At 42.9% G+C, this 19,866-nt stretch overlaps 1 protein-coding gene across 4 annotated transcripts in view; it reads right to left on the bottom strand.

Annotated features, from left to right (window-relative positions):
- fam149a (family with sequence similarity 149 member A) overlaps positions 1-19,866 on the bottom strand; it is a 25,592-nt gene extending 5,726 nt beyond the window's left edge. Inside the window, exons 1-12 of one of the 4 annotated variants that reach the window (XM_024428865.2) lie at positions 19,586-19,866; positions 13,484-13,573; positions 13,042-13,174; positions 12,410-12,552; positions 12,065-12,196; positions 4,931-5,092; positions 4,565-4,758; positions 4,174-4,328; positions 3,869-3,972; positions 3,383-3,628; positions 2,902-3,028; positions 199-321 (exon numbers count right to left, since the gene is read on the bottom strand). In XM_024428865.2, coding sequence (XP_024284633.1) covers positions 199-321; positions 2,902-3,028; positions 3,383-3,628; positions 3,869-3,972; positions 4,174-4,328; positions 4,565-4,758; positions 4,931-5,092; positions 12,065-12,196; positions 12,410-12,552; positions 13,042-13,174; positions 13,484-13,573; positions 19,586-19,716 — 1,740 coding nt within the window. In that variant the 5' untranslated portion in view covers positions 19,717-19,866. Of the gene's footprint in view, positions 1-198; positions 322-2,894; positions 3,029-3,382; positions 3,629-3,868; positions 3,973-4,173; positions 4,329-4,564; positions 4,759-4,930; positions 5,093-12,064; positions 12,197-12,409; positions 12,553-13,041; positions 13,175-13,483; positions 13,574-14,703; positions 15,126-19,585 lie in introns of those variants that run through there. The other 3 variants (XM_024428866.2, XM_024428868.2, XM_024428864.2) reach the window with 3 other exon arrangements.

Genomic DNA, 19,866 nt, shown 5'->3' with positions numbered 1-19,866 from the left:
ATTAAGAACACATTCTCTTTTCCAATAACGAGTTGACCAAGGTCGAGCAATAATCCACGCTGCAAAGCAGACAGCTTTGTACCCTTGATATAATGATAAGGGCATCTGTTATGCAACAGACAGTAATACAATCTCTTCTACTGCCACTCCCACAGGCAACCCCACCACGCCACCACTGTGTGTGTGTGTGTCTCGTACCCGGAGTATGTGTGTGGTGTTGGGACGAGACAGGGACTCCAACAGCAGAGTGGGCTCTCTGAGGAGTGGAAGGATGGAGATGGGTACAGTGGTATGTCCTCCTTGCAGAATCCTCCCCCTGAGCTGTGAGAGAGAGAGAGCGAGAGATATAAAGCCCTTGAATTGAATTGAGAGAGAGAGAGACCAAAGTTCACTTGCCCTACAGCAGCACACACCTGCTCTTTGTACTGGAAATACGCATGTTTGCAAGGTCAGCCAAGCCAACACATATTTGCTTTCCATGTCCATGCAAATGCAAGAATCGGAATCAATATGGTCATTTACGTTCGGTCAGAATGACAAGTAATTTAAAAGACATGTCATCATTACCCATTTCACAGCATTCGTGTGAAACTGAAAGCGCAAACCACTGCTTTTAATCAGGGCAAGGTGTCTGGTAACATGACTGAATACAAACAGTGCAGCTATTCCCTCCGCAAGGCTATTAAACAAGCTAAGCGTCAGTACAGAGACAAAGTAGAATCTCAATTCAACGGCCCAGACACAAGAGGCATGTGGCAGGGTCTACAGTCAATCACGGACTACAGGAAGAAATCCAGCCCAGTCACGGACCAGGATGTCTTGCTCCCAGGCAGACTAAATAACTTTTTTGCCCGCTTTGAGGACAATACAGTGCCACTGACACGGCCTGCAATGAAAACATGCGGTCTCTCCTTCACTGCAGCCGAGGTGAGAAAGACATTTAAACGTGTTAACCCTCGCAAGGCTGCAGGCCCAGACGGCATCCCCAGCCGCGCCCTCAGAGCATGCGCAGACCAGCTGGCCGGTGTGTTTACGGACATATTCAATCAATCCCTATACCAGTCTGCTGTTCCCACATGCTTCAAGAGGGCCACCATTGTTCCTGTTCCCAAGAAAGCTAAGGTAACTGAGCTAAACGACTACCGCCCGGTAGCACTCACATCCGTCATCATGAAGTGCTTTGAGAGACTAGTCAAGGACCATATCACCTCCACCCTACCTGACACCCTAGACCCACTCCAATTTGCTTACCGCCCAAATAGGTCCACGCCCTAACCCATCTGGACAAGAGGAATACCTATGTGAGAATGCTGTTCATCGACTACAGCTCGGCATTCAACACCATAGTACCCTCCAAGCTCGTCATCAAGCTCGAGACCCTGGGTCTCGACCCCGCCCTGTGCAACTGGGTACTGGACTTCCTGATGGGCCGCCCCCAGGTGGTGAGGGTAGGCAACAACATCTCCTCCCCGCTGATCCTCAACACTGGGGCCCCACAAGGGTGCGTTCTGAGCCCTCTCCTGTACTCCCTGTTCACCCACGACTGCGTGGCCACGCACGCCTCCAACTCAATCATCAAGTTTGCGGACGACACAACAGTGGTAGGCTTGATTACCAACAACGACGAGACGGCCTACAGGGAGGAGGTGAGGGCCCTCGGAGTGTGGTGTCAGGAAAATAACCTCACACTCAACGTCAACAAAACTAAGGAGATGATTGTGGACTTCAGGAAACAGCAGAGGGAACACCCCCTATCCACATCGATGGAACAGTAGTGGAGAGGGTAGCAAGTTTTAAGTTCCTCGGCATACACATCACAGACAAACTGAATTGGTCCACTCACACAGACAGCATCGTGAAGAAGGCGCAGCAGCGCCTCTTCAACCTCAGGAGGCTGAAGAAATTCGGCTTGTCACCAAAAGCACTCACAAACTTCTACAGATGCACAATCGAGAGCATCCTGGCGGGCTGTATCACCGCCTGGTACGGCAACTGCTCCGCCCTCAACCGTAAGGCTCTCCAGAGGGTAGTGAGGTCTGCACAACGCATCACCGGGGGCAAACTACCTGCCCTCCAGGACACCTACACCACCCGATGTTACAGCAAGGACATAAAGATCATCAAGGACATCAACCACCCGAGCCACTGCCTGTTCACCCCGCTGTCATCCAGAAGGCGAGGTCAGTACAGGTGCATCAAAGCTGGGACCGAGAGACTGAAAAACAGCTTCTATCTCAAGGCCATCAGACTGTTAAACAGCCACCACTAACATTGAGTGGCTGCTGCCAACACACTGACACTGACTCAACTCCAGCCACTTTAATAATGGGAATTGATGGGAAATTATGTAAATATATCACTAGCCACTTTAAACAATGCTACCTTATATAATGTTTACATACCCTACATTATTCATCTCATATGCATACGTATATACTGTACTCTATATCATCGACTGCATCCTTATGTAATACATGTATCACTAGCCACTTTAACTATGCCACTTTGTTTACATACTCATCTCATATGTATATACTGTACTCGATATCAGCTACTGTATCTTGCCTATGCTGCTCTGTACCATCACTCATTCATATATCCTTATGTACATATTCTTTATCCCCTTACACTGTGTATAAGACAGTAGTTTTGGAATTGTTAGATTACTTGTTGGTTATTACTGCATTGTCGGAACTAGAAGCACAAGCATTTCGCTACACTCGCATTAACATCTGCTAACCATGTGTATGTGACAAATAAAATTTGATTTGATTTGATTATTGATTATGTTATTCAGGCAAATGTAATTTACTATAACCTACATTAGAATTGACACATTGATATACTAACTTCCTGTACTGACATTTGAGTACATTGACGAAACAGTAGGTCACCTGGTACCTGCATGGGTGCAGCAGTACACACTGAGGTTTCCAGCTCTGATTGGTCAGCATGGAGGAGGGGGAGGAGCCTCTGGTTCTGTATTGAACTGAGGATTGGGGACGGCTGTCCTTCTGTCACTGTGGTCCTACAGTACAAACCAGGACAATTACAGCCTTGTTATGATAGTTGGACGGCAGGTAGCAATGGGGCCAGTAACTGAAAGGTTGCTGGTTCAAATCCCAGAGTCAACTGGGTGAAAAATCTTTCGGTATGGCTATGAGCAAGTCACTTAACCCTAGCTGCTCTGGATAAGAGAGTCTGCTAAATGATGTAACACTTCTCTAGAACAAAACTGCAATTTTATTATTTGACCTAAAAATTTAAATATTACCATAACCAAGTCCTAATCATTTAATGTAGTTGCATATACCAATTATTATTGTGTTGCAATTAAACATCAGCCTAGCTTACTTATTAATATATACAGTAGATATCTCACAGTCTGGTTCCTCTGATGACCTGGTGTCTGGGGACAGTGTGTCTGGGGCTGAGGCAGCTCCTGGCCCTGCCCCTGGAGCTGGTACTTCTGGAGGTGGAGCTGGGTCTGGAGCAGATATGGAGCCTGGGCAGGGGCATGCCTCGCTGGGCTGGGCCTGGGGCTCTGTGGGAGGGCGTACTACATGCTCTCCTGGATGGAGACATAGTGGGGGCTGGAGCTCTGCTGGGCCTGTCCTCCAGATCACAACTACAGAAAAGTTTTTTAAAAAGTAGTGATACTAATGACATTACTTAAAGTCATACCAGTGTGTCAATTTCTTTTCTAATCTATTTTAGATGTTGGAGTTCTTATTTGTACTCATCTCAAAGCCTAACAGAAAGGCTGCATCCCAAATGGTACCCTGTCCAGCCCCAAAGAGAAACAGGAATGGTTTTGTTTGTTCAGGATCAGACCCGAGCTTATAGCTGGGGATTCAGACAGACTTACTGAGACTTCTCTGCAAATCCATGTTGTCTTTGTTGAAGAGGCTTAGCTTGGATTGTCATAACACCATTTAAATTCATCTTGAAGGTACTTGATACCTGAGAGGCCTAGAAAAAAAAGAAGTAAATAAATATAGCTCAAGGCTTGTTTTAAGGGGGCCTTGGCTCCTCTTTTGAGGCCATTGTAATAATTGTATTTGAGATAAATGTTAATTCAATTGAATGGTGTTGTTGCCAGAAGTGCACGAGCTCCTCTAGAGAGTCAATGGCAGCAGCTGACACTGTTTTGGTGGCTGGCAGACTTCTCACCTGTGTACTGGGGCAGCAGTTGGACCACAGCAGCATGCTACGTGTGTTGGAGCCCCTGGAGAGAGGGACACGCTGACATTTACTGTTGATGTGAGGAGAGGGATCACCCAAGACTCCACCAAGAGCCTCCAAAACTCCTCTGTGACCTGCTCCACCTCCGGTAAAAACAAAATACTTTGATTCTTAACTAGGACCCAGAGTTTATCCTGGCCAGGTCAAGTGATCAGGTCTAACTCCTAGCCCAATTCATAACACAGCATAACAAAAACCATTAGTTATAACAGAGTTGGTGTGCAGTACCATGATTGCTGTGTATAATAGGCATATCATCATTGGTATTCATGTAGTTCTATGGCAGCTCTGTAATACAGTGGTTTGTAGATAGACAGACCAGTGATTTGTCTCTGCCAGTGTTTGTGGAGGAGCTCCCCCAGAGAGTTCACCACCTCCCTCCACATGTCATCAAAGGCCTCGTCAGCCACGGCATCCCTGATACAGGTGTGGGGAGACAGAGGGGGTACCCCGGATCTCCCTGCTGCCCCCACAGATCCCGAGACTCCTCTCTGACTCACCCACTCATCCTCCCTGGGGAGAAAACACTGACGTCACGACACACTGGAGCAATAAGGCCCTCGTTCCACCACAGGCTTGCACACAGACACACGCACACTCCCTCTCTCTCTCTCCCACAGGCTGTTACATGCTTCCACATAATCTTGAAATATTATGCTTAGAAAGTAAAGTTCAAATGCCTTACGTGTCTTTGGCATCATAGGCAAGAAATTCCTCCATCCTTCCCTCTGCCTCATAGACCTCTTCTTGTAGTAGGGATGAGTGATCACAGAGAGAGTGGGAGAGAGGGGTTGCCCCCTGCAATGTGCAGGGAGTTGGGGAAAGACCGTGACCTTCAACACATAACCTGCAGTCAGGAAAGCAGATTATTATGAGTACAGTGCCTTGCAAAAGTATTCATCCCCTTTGCATTTTTCCTATTTTGTTGCATTACAACCTGTAATTTAAATAGATTTTTATTTGGATTTCATGTAATGGACATACACAAAGTAGTCCAAATTGGTGAAGTGAAAAAAAAAACTTGTTTCAAAAAATTCAAAAAAATTCAAAATGGTGGTGCAGTGGTGCATGCATATGTATTCACCCCCTTTGCTATGAAGCCCCTAAATAGATCTGGTGCAACCAATTACCTTCAGAAGTCACATAATTAGTTAAATAAAGTCCACCTGTGTGCAATCTAAGTGTCACATGATCTTAGTATATATACACACACCTGTTCTGAAAGGCCCCAGAGTCTGCAACACCACTAAGCAAGGGGTTCCACCAAGTAAGTGGCACCATGAAGACCAAGGAGCTCTCCAAACAGGTCAGGGACAAAGTTGTGGAGAAGTACAGATCAGGGTAGGGTTATAAAAAAATATCAGAAACTTTGAACATCCCACGGAGCACCATTAAATCCATTATTTAAAAATGGAAATAATATGGCACCACAACAAAGCTGCCAAGAGAGGGCCGCCCACCAAAACTCACAGACCAGGCATGGAGGGCATTAATCAGTGGCAACAAAGAGACCAAAGATAACCCTGAAGGACATGCAAAGCTCCACAGGGGAGATTGGAGTATCTGTCCATAGGACCACTTTAAGCCGTACACTCCACAGAGCTGGGCTTTACAGAAGATTGTCCAGAAAAAAAGCAATTGCTTAAAGAAAAAGCAAACACGTTTGATGTTCACCAAAAGGCATGTGGGAGACTCCCCAAACATATGGAATAAGGGATTCTGGTCACATGAGACTAAAATTGAGCTTTTTGGCCATCAAGGAAAACACTACGTCTGGCGCAAACCCAACACCTCTCATCACACCTGCCAGGTTGCAGTTGTAAATGAGAACTTGTTCTCAACTAGCCTACCTGGTTAAATGAAGGTGAAATAAAAATAAATACATAAACCCCGAGAACTCCATCCCCACAGTGAAGCATGGTGGTGGCAGCATCATGCTGTGGGGATGTTTTTCATCGGCAGGGACTGGGAAACTGGTCAGAATTGAAAGAATGATGGATGGCACTAAATACAGGGAAATTCTTGAGGGAAACCTGTTTCAGTCTTCCAGAGATTTGAGACTGGGACAGGGGTTCACCTTCCAGCAGGACAATGACCCTAAGCATAATGCTAAAGCAACACTCGAGTGGTTTAAGGGGAAACATTCAAATGTCTTGGAATGGCCTAGTCAAAGCCCAGACCTCAATCCAATTGAGAATCTGTGGTATGACTTAAAGATTGCTGTACACCAGCGGAACCCATCCAACTTGAAGAAGCTGGAGCAGTTTTGCCTTGAAGAATGGGCAAAAATCCCAGTGGCTAGTTGTGCCAAGCTTATAGAGACATACCCCAAGAGACTTGCAGCTGTAATTTCTGCAAAAGGTGGCGCTACAAAGTACTTTGGGGAGTGAATAGTTATGCACGCTCAAGTTCTGTTTTCTTGTTTGTTTCACAAGAAAAAAATATTTTGCATCTTCAAAGTGGTATGCATGTTGTGTAAATCAAATGATACAAAATCATTTTAAATCCAGGTTGCAAGGCAACAGAATAGGAAAAATGCCAAGGGGGTGAATACTTTCACAGGCCACAGTATACCTATTTCAGACAGAATTCATGCTATGTTGCCAGTAAAAAAATATGTCACTGTTTATATACCAAAGGTATTTTTCATTGTAATGACCCACATTGTAATGACCCAAGCGGAGCCTTCAGAGGGTTACGAAACAATGTGAAGTACAATAGCTCTTCACAGAACATAGGGCTATTTACATTGATGTCAAAATATTTACCCCTGATACTAACCTAGGTCAAGCGTCCTACTGGAAGCTAAATAGCTCCTTGTTAAATAATGATATAATTAAGTTTGAGGTTAAACTCTGCTCTCACACTTTTGGGAAAGAGCTTGTGAAGAACAATCTTATCGCACGAACTGGGAGCTCTTTAAATTTGAAGTGGCCAAAGACCTTAGGAAATCTGGTAGTAATCTTGCTAAGACCAGAAGAGCTGAGGAGGAAAAGGTGATCATTAAGATAACTTCCCTTTCTCAGAGGTCCCCAGCCGGCCTCTCAGGGGAGTAGAACATGGAACTGATTGAGTTACAAAATAATCTAGATAATAAATACACACACACATATATATGATTAAATAAACTGGATAATATATATAGATTAAATAAATGGGATAATATATATAGATTAAATAAACTGGATAATATATGTGATTAAATAAACTGGATAATATATGTAGATTAAATAAACTGGATAATATATATGATTAAATAAACTGGATAATATATATGATTAAATAAACTGGATAATATATATAGATTAAATAAACTGGATAATATATATAGATTAAATAAACTGGATAATATATATGATTAAATAAACTGGATAATATATATAGATTAAATAAACTGGATAATATATATAGATTAAATAAACTGGATAATATATTTGATTAAATAAACTGGATAATATATATGATTAAATAAACTGGATAATATATATGATTAAATAAACTGGATAATATATATAGATTAAATAAACTGGATAATATATATGATTAAATAAACTGGATAATATGTATAGATTAAATAAACTGGATAATATATATAGATTAAATAAACTGGATAATATATATAGATTAAATAAACTGGATAATATATATAGATTAAATAAACTGGATAATATATATGATTAAATAAACTGGATAATATATATAGATTAAAAGCAGAAGGAGCCTTTATTAGATCTTGGAAAAAATGGCTTGATGAGGGAGAACAGAATTCATCCTATGTCATTCTACAAATAACACTATCCATCATTTAAACATTGATGGTGTTATTACAGATGAGCAAACAAGACTTGCTAACTACTCTAGCAATTTTTACTTAACATTAATAAATGTGAACCTACGACTGTCAAATATTGTGTGACACCCTCATATTATGGTATGCCAGTGAAAGAAGCGCTTAGATATTTAGGCATAACCATTAATAAGGATTAGAAATCTAGAGGCTTACTAAATGTTAACCCTCTTATTAAAACACCCAGAAGAAACTAAATCAATGTCTACAGAGGGGTGTATCTTTAAAAGGAAGAGTCCTAATAACCAAGGCTGAAGGTATCTTTTTTATCTTGGGGGTAAAATAAGCAAAGACATAGACCAGATGCTTTTCAACTTTCTGTGGAGAAACCGAACTGTTGTAATGAACACTTATGAGTATGGCGGGCTGAATTATCTGGACTTTACTACCTTAAATAATACTTTTAAAATCAATTGGATAAATTAATTCCTAATAAGACCCCCTTCTATGTGGAAATGTATTCCTCATCATGTCTTCTCTACTTTTGGTGCCCTTAACTTCATGTTGGTTTGCAATTATATTGACACATTTCCAGTGAAACTCTGCTTTTCATACTGTACCTCCTAGCCCAAATGTCCTTTGTATATTCTTTATATAAACAGTTGAAGTCGGAAGTTTACATATACCTTAGCCAAATACATTTAAACTCAGTTTTTCACAATTCCTGACATTTAATCCTACTAAAATTTCCCTGTCTTGGGTCAGTTAGGATCACCACTATTTTAAGAATATGAAATGTCAGAATAATAGTCGAGAGAATGATTTATTTCAGCTTTTATTTCTTTCATCACCTTCCCAGTGGGTCAGAAGTTTACATAAACTCAATAAGTATTTGGTAGCATTGCCTTTAAATTGTTTAATTTTGGTCAAACATTTTGGGTAGGCTTCCACAAGCTTCCCACAAGAAGTTAGGTACATTTTGGCCCATTCCTCCTGACAGAGCTGGTGTAACTGAGTCAGCTTTGTAGGCTTCCTTGCTCGCACACGCCTTTTCAGTTCTGCTCACAAATGTTCTATTGGATTGAGGTCAGGGCTTTGTGATGGCCACTCCAATACCTTGACTTTGTTGACCTTAAGCCATTTTGCAACAACTTTGGAAGTATGCTTGGGGTCATTGTTCATTTGGAAGACCCATTTGCGACCAAGCTTTAACAGGGATAGGTCATCCCTCAAGCGAAATTGGGCGCCCCCAAATTTCACAACATCCGGTGAAATTGTGGGGTGCACAATTCAAATAAATACTCGTAATATAAACCATTCATGAACATACAAGTATCTTATATCATTTAAACGCTTACATTATTGTTAATCTAACTGCGTTGTTCGATTTACAATAGACTTTACAACGAAAGCATACCATGCGATTGTCTGAGGACGGCGCCCACATCAACATATTTTCAACCAGCACAGGCTTCAGAAAATTACAAATAGCGATGAAATAAATCACTTACTTTTGAAGATCTTCCTCTGTTTGCAATCCCAAGGGTCCCAGCTACAACATGAATGGTCGTTTTGTTAGATAAAATCCTTCTTTATATCCCAAAAAGTCAGTTTAGTCGGCGCCATCGATTTCAGTAATCCACTCGTTCAACATCCACTCGTTCAAAGGAGTCCAAAAAGCTACCGCTAAAATTCGTCCAAACAAGTCAAACGACTTTTCTATTTAATTCTTAGGTTCTCTAAAATGTAAATAAACTATAATATTTCATACAGAAAGTAGTATGTTAAATAGGAAAGCAAAATTAGTAAGCGCACCCTCTCCCTCGCGCACCGAAAGACTGATATTGTTCCGGTGCTCTCTTCACCAAATCTCCAAATTCTTGCTTGTTTTTCAAAAGACAAGCCTGAAACCTTCAATAAAGACTGTTGACATCCAGTGAAAGCCATAGGAATTGCAATCTGGAAGTCGGAATTACATAGGGCCCATAGCTTTCAATTGTATGAGCCTGGGACCTAAAAAAAACAATATCTGGTTGGTTTTTCTTTAGATTTTCATTTGCCATATCAATTCTGTTATAGTCTCAGATATTATTTGAACAGTTTTAGAAACTACTGTTTTCTATTCAATGCTACCGATTATATGCATATCCTGGCTTCTGGGCCTGAGTTACAGGCAGTTTACTTGGGGCACATCAGTCAGGCGGAAATTCAGGAAACTAGACCCTATCCTTAAGAAGTTCTTACTAACTGATGTCTTGAGATGTTGCTTCAATATAGCCACATAATTTTCCTACCTCATGAAGCCATGTATTTTGTGAATTGCACCAGTCCCTCCTGCAGCAGACCAGAGGACATTTCTCCAGAAAGTACGATCTTTGTCCCCATGTGCAGTTGAAAACCGTAGTCTGGCTTTTTTATGGCGGTTTTGGAGCAGTGGCTTCTTCCTTACTGAGCGGCCTTTAAGGTTATAGGACTCATTTTACTGTGGATATAGATACTTTTGTATCAGTTTCCTCCAGCATTTTCACAAGGTCCTTTGCTGTTGTTCTGGGATTGATTTGCACTTTTCGCACCAAAATACGTTCATCTCTAGGAGACAGAACACGTCTCCTTCCTGAGCAGTAGGATGGCTGCGTGGTCCCATGGTGTTTATACTTGCGTACTATTTTTTTGTACAGATGAACGTGGTTCCTTCAGGCATTTGGAAAGTGCTCCCAAGGATGAACCAGACTTGTAGAGGTCTACAAAAAAAATTCTGAGGTCTTGGCTGATTTCTTTTGATTTTCCAATGATGTCAAGCAAAGAGGCACTGAGATTGAAGGTAGGCCTTGAAATACATCCACAGGTACACCTCAAATTTACTCAAATGATGTCAATTAGCCTATCAGAAGCTTCTAAAGCCATGACATAATTTTCTGGAATTTTCAAAGCTGTTTAAAAGGCACAGTCAACTTAGTGTATGTAAACTTCTGACCCACTGGAATTGTGATACAGTGAATTATACGTGAAATAATCTGTCTGTAAACAATTGTTGGAAAAATTACTTATGTCATGCACAAAGTAGATGTCCTAACCGACTTGCCAAAACTATAGTTTGTTAACATGAAATTTGTGGAGTGGTTGAAAAATGAGTTTGAATTACTCCAACCTAAGTGTATGTAAACTTCCGACCTCAACTGTACCTGTGTTACCCATGTACTTTTTGTATTGATTTGTTGTTAATAAAAAATATGCACTTTTTTTTTTGCTAAAACAATAAAATAAAAAGCTGGGACAAGTTTTCAGAGGCATCGAAGGATTTTTTGTAAGAAAATACCAGAACCATGACTGTGTCTCGATGCAGGTTTTCATGTACCACATTTTTTACTCCCTGCCCCAAACAGAAGGCACTGTATAAGGCAGACAGTATGGTAAAGAAAGTCAGGTTTTGATATAAAAGGGATTTTAGTTAGCTATGGTCTGAGAAAACATCAAGGTTGTTTAAATCTTTCAGAGTTCATCTTGATGTGTACTTGGATGAGGTCTTTTGGCATTTCTCCTTACTAGATCATTTCTAGATCATTGTTTTGGATCACCTTTGAAAGCATACTGTGCTACCACTTGCATTGTATTCATACCATACTACAGTATGTGTATTTATGCAGCCAGACAGTCATTCTCCCACTAGTCTGGCTCCCTCACTGAATCCTGAACAAACAAGGCTGTAATAGGTGTGTTTAAGTAGGTGTGTTTAATAAGGTAAATCCTTGTTTGGAATTGATTAGTAAACAAACAACTGTGTTGCCTGGAGACAGACTGCCTGGATGTTATTCCCAGAACCATGGCAGATTGCTCATGATTCCATCTGTCCCTTAGCTGGCCCGCTGCCACAGAGCTCACCTCCACAACACACACCTGAACACACAACCATAATACCACTCCTCCAAAATTCTCATGTCTGCTCTGTTGCCATGGGAAACCAACTGAAGCACCGTGAGATGTTAGCGTCATGTTGTTGTTTTTGTGTAGTATACACAAGGAGCCAGGCCTTACTCTCCAGAGTTCTCCCTCTTGTCCACACACGGGGGCAGCACTGCACTCCCTCTCCCTCCACTGGCCTCCACTCTCCTGTGAACGTACTGAAACCCTTCCTGATTGGGCGACTCCAGCTGATTACCCAGAATTCTGTGAAGGAAAGACAGAAACAATATAAGAAAGTATTGGAAAGAGACACAGAGAGAGAGCCAATTCAATTAAACACTTTCACATGAAGGACTTTATTTGCATCCCAACTGGCACCCTATTCCCTATGTAATGCACTACACTTGACAGGGGCCCATAGGGTAAAGAAATGCAGTATAGATAGGCATTTGGGACATGGCCATGCTGTTGGTGTACCTGAGGTGTGGGGAGTGTCCGTTCCACTCCTGACACTCCTCCTGCAGTCCCAGGGAGCTGCTGTTCACCCTCCCTTCATACAGCAGCTCGTCCACATCACTGAATAGCTGACGCACACGCTGGGTGTTCACTCTGTCAAACTCCTGAACACACCACAGGAGGCACACACTCACAAGACCTTCTATACTGCAAAGGGCTCTGTGTGTGTGTGTGTGTGTGTTTTTATTTATTTTTATTTAACTAGGCAAGTCAGTTAAGAACAAATTCTTATTTTCAATGACGGCCTAGGAACAGTGGGTTATAACTGCCTGTTCAGGGGCAGAATGACAGACTTGCCATCTCAGGAGTTTTGAACTTGCAACCTTCCGGTTGCTAGTCCAACACTCTAACCACTAGGCTACCGTGTGTGTGTGTGTGTGTGTGTGTGTGTGTGTGTGTGTGTGTGTGTGTGTGTGTGTGTGTGTGTGTGTGTGTGTGTGTGTGTGTGTGTGTGTGTGTGTGTGTGTGTGTGTGTGTGTGTGTGTGTGTGTGTGTGTGTGTGTGTGTGTGTGTGTGTGTGTGTGTGTGTGTGTGTGTGTGTGTGTGTGTGTGTGTGTGTGTGTGTGTGTGTGTAGGTGTGTGCACGCTCATACATCATATCTCCATGAGTAGAGAGAGCTCTGTTCAGTAGAGAGGCCTGTATCACAGCTCTGAGTCTCAGACCAGCAGGTGAGGAGTCTCTCAGGGGTCAATCCCCCACAGGAAGACTGGTACGAAGACAACTCACTGGAGGAATACATTAGCATCAGAGAAGACCTCACCCACACTGGTTGCATCCCAAATGGCACTCTATTCCCTATATAGTGCACAACTTTTGACCAAGGGCTCTGGTCAATAGTAGTGGTCAAAGGTAGAGCACTATAGAGGGAATTAGGGTGCCATTGGAGAAGCAGACCTGGTTGTCCATTATGAAACAAGTCGTTATATAAAATGTTACTTATGGCTATCTGTTAAATCTACTGTTAAATCATTTACTACTGATTTCTATCATTGGAAAATTACAACGTAACACATGATTGATTTGAAGCACAGTACCTTAGCTGACTTGCAATGGCCACTCCTTGACTGCCTCGGGTGAAGAGGGAAGGGTTTGAGAAAATGCTCTTCTCGCTGACCAGCTTTTTCCTGGAACAAATGCAAAGAAAAGCTGGCAATGTTTAAAAGTTTTTGCTTCGCGGGGAAGTATAGTAGGTAGGTAGATGGAAGGCAGATGAGGAAGTTCCATACCTATGTGATTATCTTGCATACATTATACATACCACATACACCACATAACAGTCAAGTCACACCTGATACGTCACCTCCATGCTTACCTGATGAGTGACAGTGCCAAACAGATGTCCCGTTCAAAAGGACAGCAGCAACATTAGCACGATGATGGTAACAAACCCTCACCCAGCCCGTACAACAGCACCCCAGCCAGCTTTCTTCCACTGACTGACTACCCCCCTAATCCTCCTGCTAGTTATGACATTAATAATTCAACCTGAACAAGGCACGGTAATAAATATGCTGACAATTACATGCCTGAATGAGTTAGTCTACTACTTCATCTTTTGTTGTTTGTTTGAAATAAAGATGGATAGACAGAATTAGAATAAAAACATTGAAATATATATTTTAAATTCATATCCACATGTCATATTGTTTCAATTTCTTGCATAATATGTCCCTGGATTTCCATTTAAATGTCTCTTGTACACAATGTAATCTAAGGAGAGAATAGCACAAACTGGTGTGAGATAAATGTACACTGTCTGATAATGCCATTTCCAGTCCCTGCTGAGTTTTCGGCTGGGATAATGAACAGCGTGTCCTGACACTATTGCAACATACACAGCATGCTACAAATATTACAATGAACTATGTCATAGAGCAATGGAACTGTTAAACCGCTGAAAAGTCATTACAAGATGGAAACTGAAACCAAATCAGTGCTCGACTTGGACTGAAATAGGTGCCGGTACTCATTTTGGGTGCTGGTACTATTTATATTTAGGTGCAGGAGCTACACAAATACTTTGAGCTAATATTCTATAAAGAGGAACAGGAGCTCAAGCTGTGGAAAATGTCAGATGCCAGTTCTCAACTCCAGTGATCTCCTGCCCAAGTCAAGCACTGAACCAAACGTCATTGAAACTAGACGCCATCAGGTGATACAGATGAATGGAGTGGAGATAAATGTCTCAAATATGCATTTTTTTATAATCAATTAACTATAGCTTCCTTACAAAAAAAAACACGACTTGACTTACCCTATGACGATGAGTGCCCTGCCCCTGCTGTGTTCCCTTAGCCTACAGTAGTCCGTGTGGAACGGGTGGACCAGCAGTGGGAGGCTGGAGCCAGGCAGGGCCCCCAGGTTGAGGGAAACACCCTGGGTAACGGCAGCCGCAGGCATCTACTCTCCCTCCCTAGAGGTGCCTGGAGCCAAAGAGCCAGGGGTTGTCCACTGCCTCCTCCTCAGCTGTCTGACCTGGCTGTCCACCCCAGCACTCTGCCCGGCACACCTCAGCCCACACTCACGCATCTCCAGCCAAAGGTTCCTCCTCCCCCACCTCCTCTCCTGCCTCCTCTCTGGCTGGTACAGTAAAGGTCAAAGCAAACCCCAGGGTGCTGGTCACGCACAAGGTGACGGTCTTCTCATCTTCCCCCCCGCCTCCGACGCCCCCTTCAGATCACCGGATGACTCTGATACCTTCTTACGGTCTGACCATGGTTGAAACTCCCTGCTGACGTCTCTCCTCTCTTTCTCTATCCCTCCCTCCCCTCCCTCTCCTGTCTATCCCTCTCCTCCCTCTCATCTATCCCTCCCTCTCATCTATCCCTCCCCTACTCCCGTCTACTCCTCCCGTCTATCCCCCTCCTCCTATCCCTCCCCCTCCTCCCCTCCCTCTCCTGTCTATCCCTCTCCTCCCTCCCGTCTATCCCCCTCCTCCCATCTATCCCTCCCCCTACTCCCATCTACTCCTCCTGTCTATCCCTCCCCTCCTATCCCTCCTCCTCTTCCTGTCTATCCCTCCCTCCCCTCCCCTCCCCATCTATCCCTCCCCTCCCCCGTCTATCCCCTCCCTCCCATCTATCCCTCCCCTCCCCTCCCATCTATCTCTCTCCTCCAGTCTATCCCTCTCCCCTCCCTCCCGTCTATCCCTCCCCTCTCGTCTATCCCTCCCCTCTCGTCTATCACCTCCTCCCTTCTATCCCTCTCCTCCCATCTATCCCTCTCCTCCCTCCCCTCCTCCCATCTATCCTGCCCCTTCTTCCTCTCTCTCCCCCTTCCTGCTCTGTCTCTTCTATGTCTATTGGTCTGCTGGGGACAGGCAGTTCAGTGATTCATTAGTTGCATGCGTGTGCACACACACAGACACAGACACACAAACTTACTAGTACACCATATCACTGCTATGTCTCCTGTCTGGCATCCAGGGACTGTCTTCATCTCTCTTCCTACCTTTTCCTGTTCTGTTTCCACTCATCTCTCTCTCATTCTTTTCTCCCTGAATCCTTCTCCATCCCATAGCAACAAATGCTATCCATACATCTTTCTCTCTGTTTCCTTATTTCCTTGGCTCCCACAGCAACAGTTGAGCCCCAGTGAGTGGAAGCCTGGTCGGTCCCACCTGTGGTTCAGTAGAGCGTTCATGTGGAAAAACCACACCTTGCTATCTTTGACATTCTCTCCCCCTGGGCAGAGAGTCTAGCAGCACAATGAAACTGCTGTCCTCATCATGTTTCTATAAGCTCGTTCATTAAAATAATAAATGCACAGAGGAAAAGATGCATGTGGGGGAAAGCTTCATTTCTGCAAAAAGAATCCAACTTAACTTGAATTTGAGGGGGATCCTGTATACTTCCTGTAAACACCACACACTACCACCCTCTAGTAAACAAGAACAAAAACCCTCCTGTGTGGTATGGATGGCAAAGGAAAACTAATTAGCGAGAGAGTGATGCAGGCGGCTTAACGGTTGGTGGAGGTCAAAGAGGAGGGTGGACGTCCCAGCCAGACAGCTCACATTTCCCTCACAGAGCAAATGCCAAACCAGCCGAACACAACCCAGCCAACACATGCTCATCAAACTTTCATCAACAGCACGGGTACAGAAAGGCCCACCTAATTGAAATGGAGTCGTTTTCTCCCAGGCCTTTGTGAGGCAACAATAGTACAGTGATTTCATAGGGCTTGAGCAACCATCCCTGTGAGATCTCTGCTGCTCCATATCTGCTTTTCTGTCAATTGAGTGACCACCAAGGTTATTATAGTAAATGAAAACGAAAAGTAAATCATGAAAAAACTATTCAGTAAACTGAAATAAAATGATTAACAAACCAGTTTGAAAAACTAAAACTATACTGAAACTATTATCTTTGACACTAAAACCATTCAAATAAAATAAAAACCAAAATGAAGTATTTTCAGTTTTTTTAGGGGGCAAAAATCAAATGGGGTTTTCAAGGTTTTTTTTCTGATTGGGTTTTCAAACTTCTTAATCTGGCGGGTCACATTGACACTGACTTTGTCATTTAAAAGGTAGACTCAGCAAGATGGCGTCGAAATAAACATGTATCTAACCCCCATATCACACACTCACAAACTGAAATTATAATAGTATGTGTGTACATTGTACAATCAATTAGTGAGAGAGCACCTCAAATATTACATTTATTTGTATACAGTATATCCACCGCCCACATAAATCCCTGCAAATGTGTTCTTGTTTCAGTCATGTCTTTGGTCACGTTCGCATGGTTATACAAAGACTCCCTAATTCGTGACAATAGAGCCTCCCACAGTGCAGGTGACGGCTGCATGGTGCAGCTGGTGAGAAGCAACTGCAGAAACTGGCAGTCAAAACATCATGTCCTTTAATTGCATGATATTTGTAAAGTACATGTAAGTGTAAAGGATGTCACGCTGCTTGCTTAGTGAGTACCACTTCCTCATGATTCGGCTCACATCGAGGCTCGACCCCAGGACCTCTGCCTTGCTAGCACTAGTGACCGGCCTTCTGAAGTGTGTTACCAGTCTGCGCCAGGCTAAAAGCTAGCAATTCTCTGGTGGGGACACTTCAGAGGCTGCGGAGTATGTTTTACACATCCCCATGTGCTACGCAGTCCTCAGTCTGACAATTATTATCCCCAGAATGCAACACTCCTTGAAAAGCGGTAACCAACGATGGTCATCAACTTGGCAAAAATGATCCGCTCGAAAGCGGCCATTGAGATGAGCACGATGCAAGGCTTTCATCTCACACAGTCAGGAAGAATACCTGGGATATGTGCATTTACCAGTGGAGGCTGCTGAGGGGAGAACGGCTCATAATAAATGTCTGGAATGGAGAAAATGGAATGGTATCAAAAACATGGTCTTCATATGTTTGCTACCATTCCATTACACTGCATTCCAGCCATTATAATGAGCTGTCCTCCCCTCAGCAGCCTCCACTGCACAGCACACTGTTACAATGTTACAATGTGGTAGCTACAGGACCAAAACAGCTGAGAAGTTTAGCCTCGCGCTTCAGCGCTCCTGGTTTTTGAGGAAATGTATCCACTACTACTAGTTTACTTGGTGCAGCTACATCTCCTGTCATTTCTCTGAGTCTACCTTTAAAGATAACGTAACCTATGACCTGACCCATCACCTTATGCATTACTGTCCAAGTAGCTTGGCGGTTAGAAGCATTGAGCCATTAACCGAAAGGTTGCTGATTTGAATCCCTGAGAAGGCAAGGTGGATAAATTTGCCATTCTGCCGTTGAGCAAGGCAACTAACCCCCTGCAACAACATACTGCTTTCCAGTCAACGTCGATTAAGGCAGCGGAAGACATATTTCGGTTGAATGCATTCAGTTGCGCAACTGACTAGATATCCTTCCCTTCACAGTGGCAAAATGTGACATCACAAAAAATATACAACACATAAATGCCTCTCACCCATAGGCTACTTTCGGTTAATGTGCATCATGTGATTTTAACCAATTATGAGTAGGCAGTGCCTAATAATTCCCTTCTAATTGTCTACTGATTGGTTGTTGATGTCATTGGAAACACTTATCTTCCTCTCTTTTTAACTGGCGTGTTGCTGGAATTGATGAATATGAACATTTTTGAAATTTCCCTTTAAAAGTTCAGAACCCTCATTCTCTATTCTTTTCACAAGAGGTCACTAAAATATCATTTATCAAACTGCTGGAGCGTCACTTTGCCTAACCCCTATGCATTACGCTACCACACAAAATATAACATAATACTGCCGTGATTTCACTTAAATCCATATTCATGCAATGGCTACAACTGAGAGACTATTTAACAACAATTTTAAACTGGATGGTTCGAGCCCTGAATGCTGATTGGCTGACAGCAGTGGTATATCAAACCGTATACCACAGGTATAAGAAAACATTTAGTTGTACTGCTCTAATTAGGTTGGTAACCAGTTTATAATACGTAGCAATAAGATACCTCTGGCGTTTGTGATATATGGCTAATATACAACGGCTAAGGGCTGTTGTCGTCGTGCATAATAATAATAATAATAATACTATCCCTTAGCAAGGTATATTGGCCTTACACCACATACCCTCGGGCCTTATTGCTTAAAAATATAGCCCCCATTAACGTTCTTTTCAAATCAAATTAAGTGAATGCAATAGCAGTCCCTTGTCTCATTATCTGAGACAGAGAGGTACTCAGGGGGTATTTAATCCGTAACTATGCCTTAACCATGCTGTCAGGGTAGATGGAGCAATTAGATATAGCTGTGGCAAAGGAAAGACTACACCTTGATTCTCTGACATTGGCCCTGTATTAATTAGTCATATCAAGATGCCATTGAGGGGCAAATGGAGCAGACCAGTTGATGAGGAAATTAATAAAGGGGTCAGAAGACATCTGCACATTATACGTTTTTTTCATTAACCTCCATAGGCGGCAGTGCTTGACTTTGAACGGAAAGTGTCTGGCGAACGAGATAAGAAGTTCTATCAATTTTACATTAAACAACAAATACTTACACAGTGGAAGGTGAGTATCACAACATTTTAAATAATTCCACAAAGCAAAAGTATTTCAACTTTTGGTTCTGATAAATCAGAAGAAAAAAAAGCTTAAAATTATGCATTTAGGGAATCTTACTTTGAACTGTCATCCTTCTGTTGCATCGGTTGCAGTCTGCTTGTGCTCGGCCTCTTCCATTGATACTGATCTCTGTCAAGCAGGAACCATTTGTCGGAGTTAAGATACATTATTTCTAACAAACACTCCATGGGCTATGGAGCCTGCAGATCCTTTATATGCGTTGTCTGTGCCTGGACCGTCATGAAAAAAGCCTAAACTCGTCCTAGTCCCTACTTTCAACTGATCCCAGGTCGGCTCGGTGTCGGAGACGTAAACTATGAATGGGAATGCGACGGCAG

The sequence above is a fragment of the Oncorhynchus tshawytscha genome, linkage group LG08 (genome assembly GCF_018296145.1).
Source record: "Oncorhynchus tshawytscha isolate Ot180627B linkage group LG08, Otsh_v2.0, whole genome shotgun sequence".
NCBI lineage: Eukaryota > Metazoa > Chordata > Actinopteri > Salmoniformes > Salmonidae > Oncorhynchus > Oncorhynchus tshawytscha.
The sequence above is the reverse complement of the archived record's forward strand: the minus strand, read 5'-3'. Positions and strand labels throughout refer to the sequence as shown.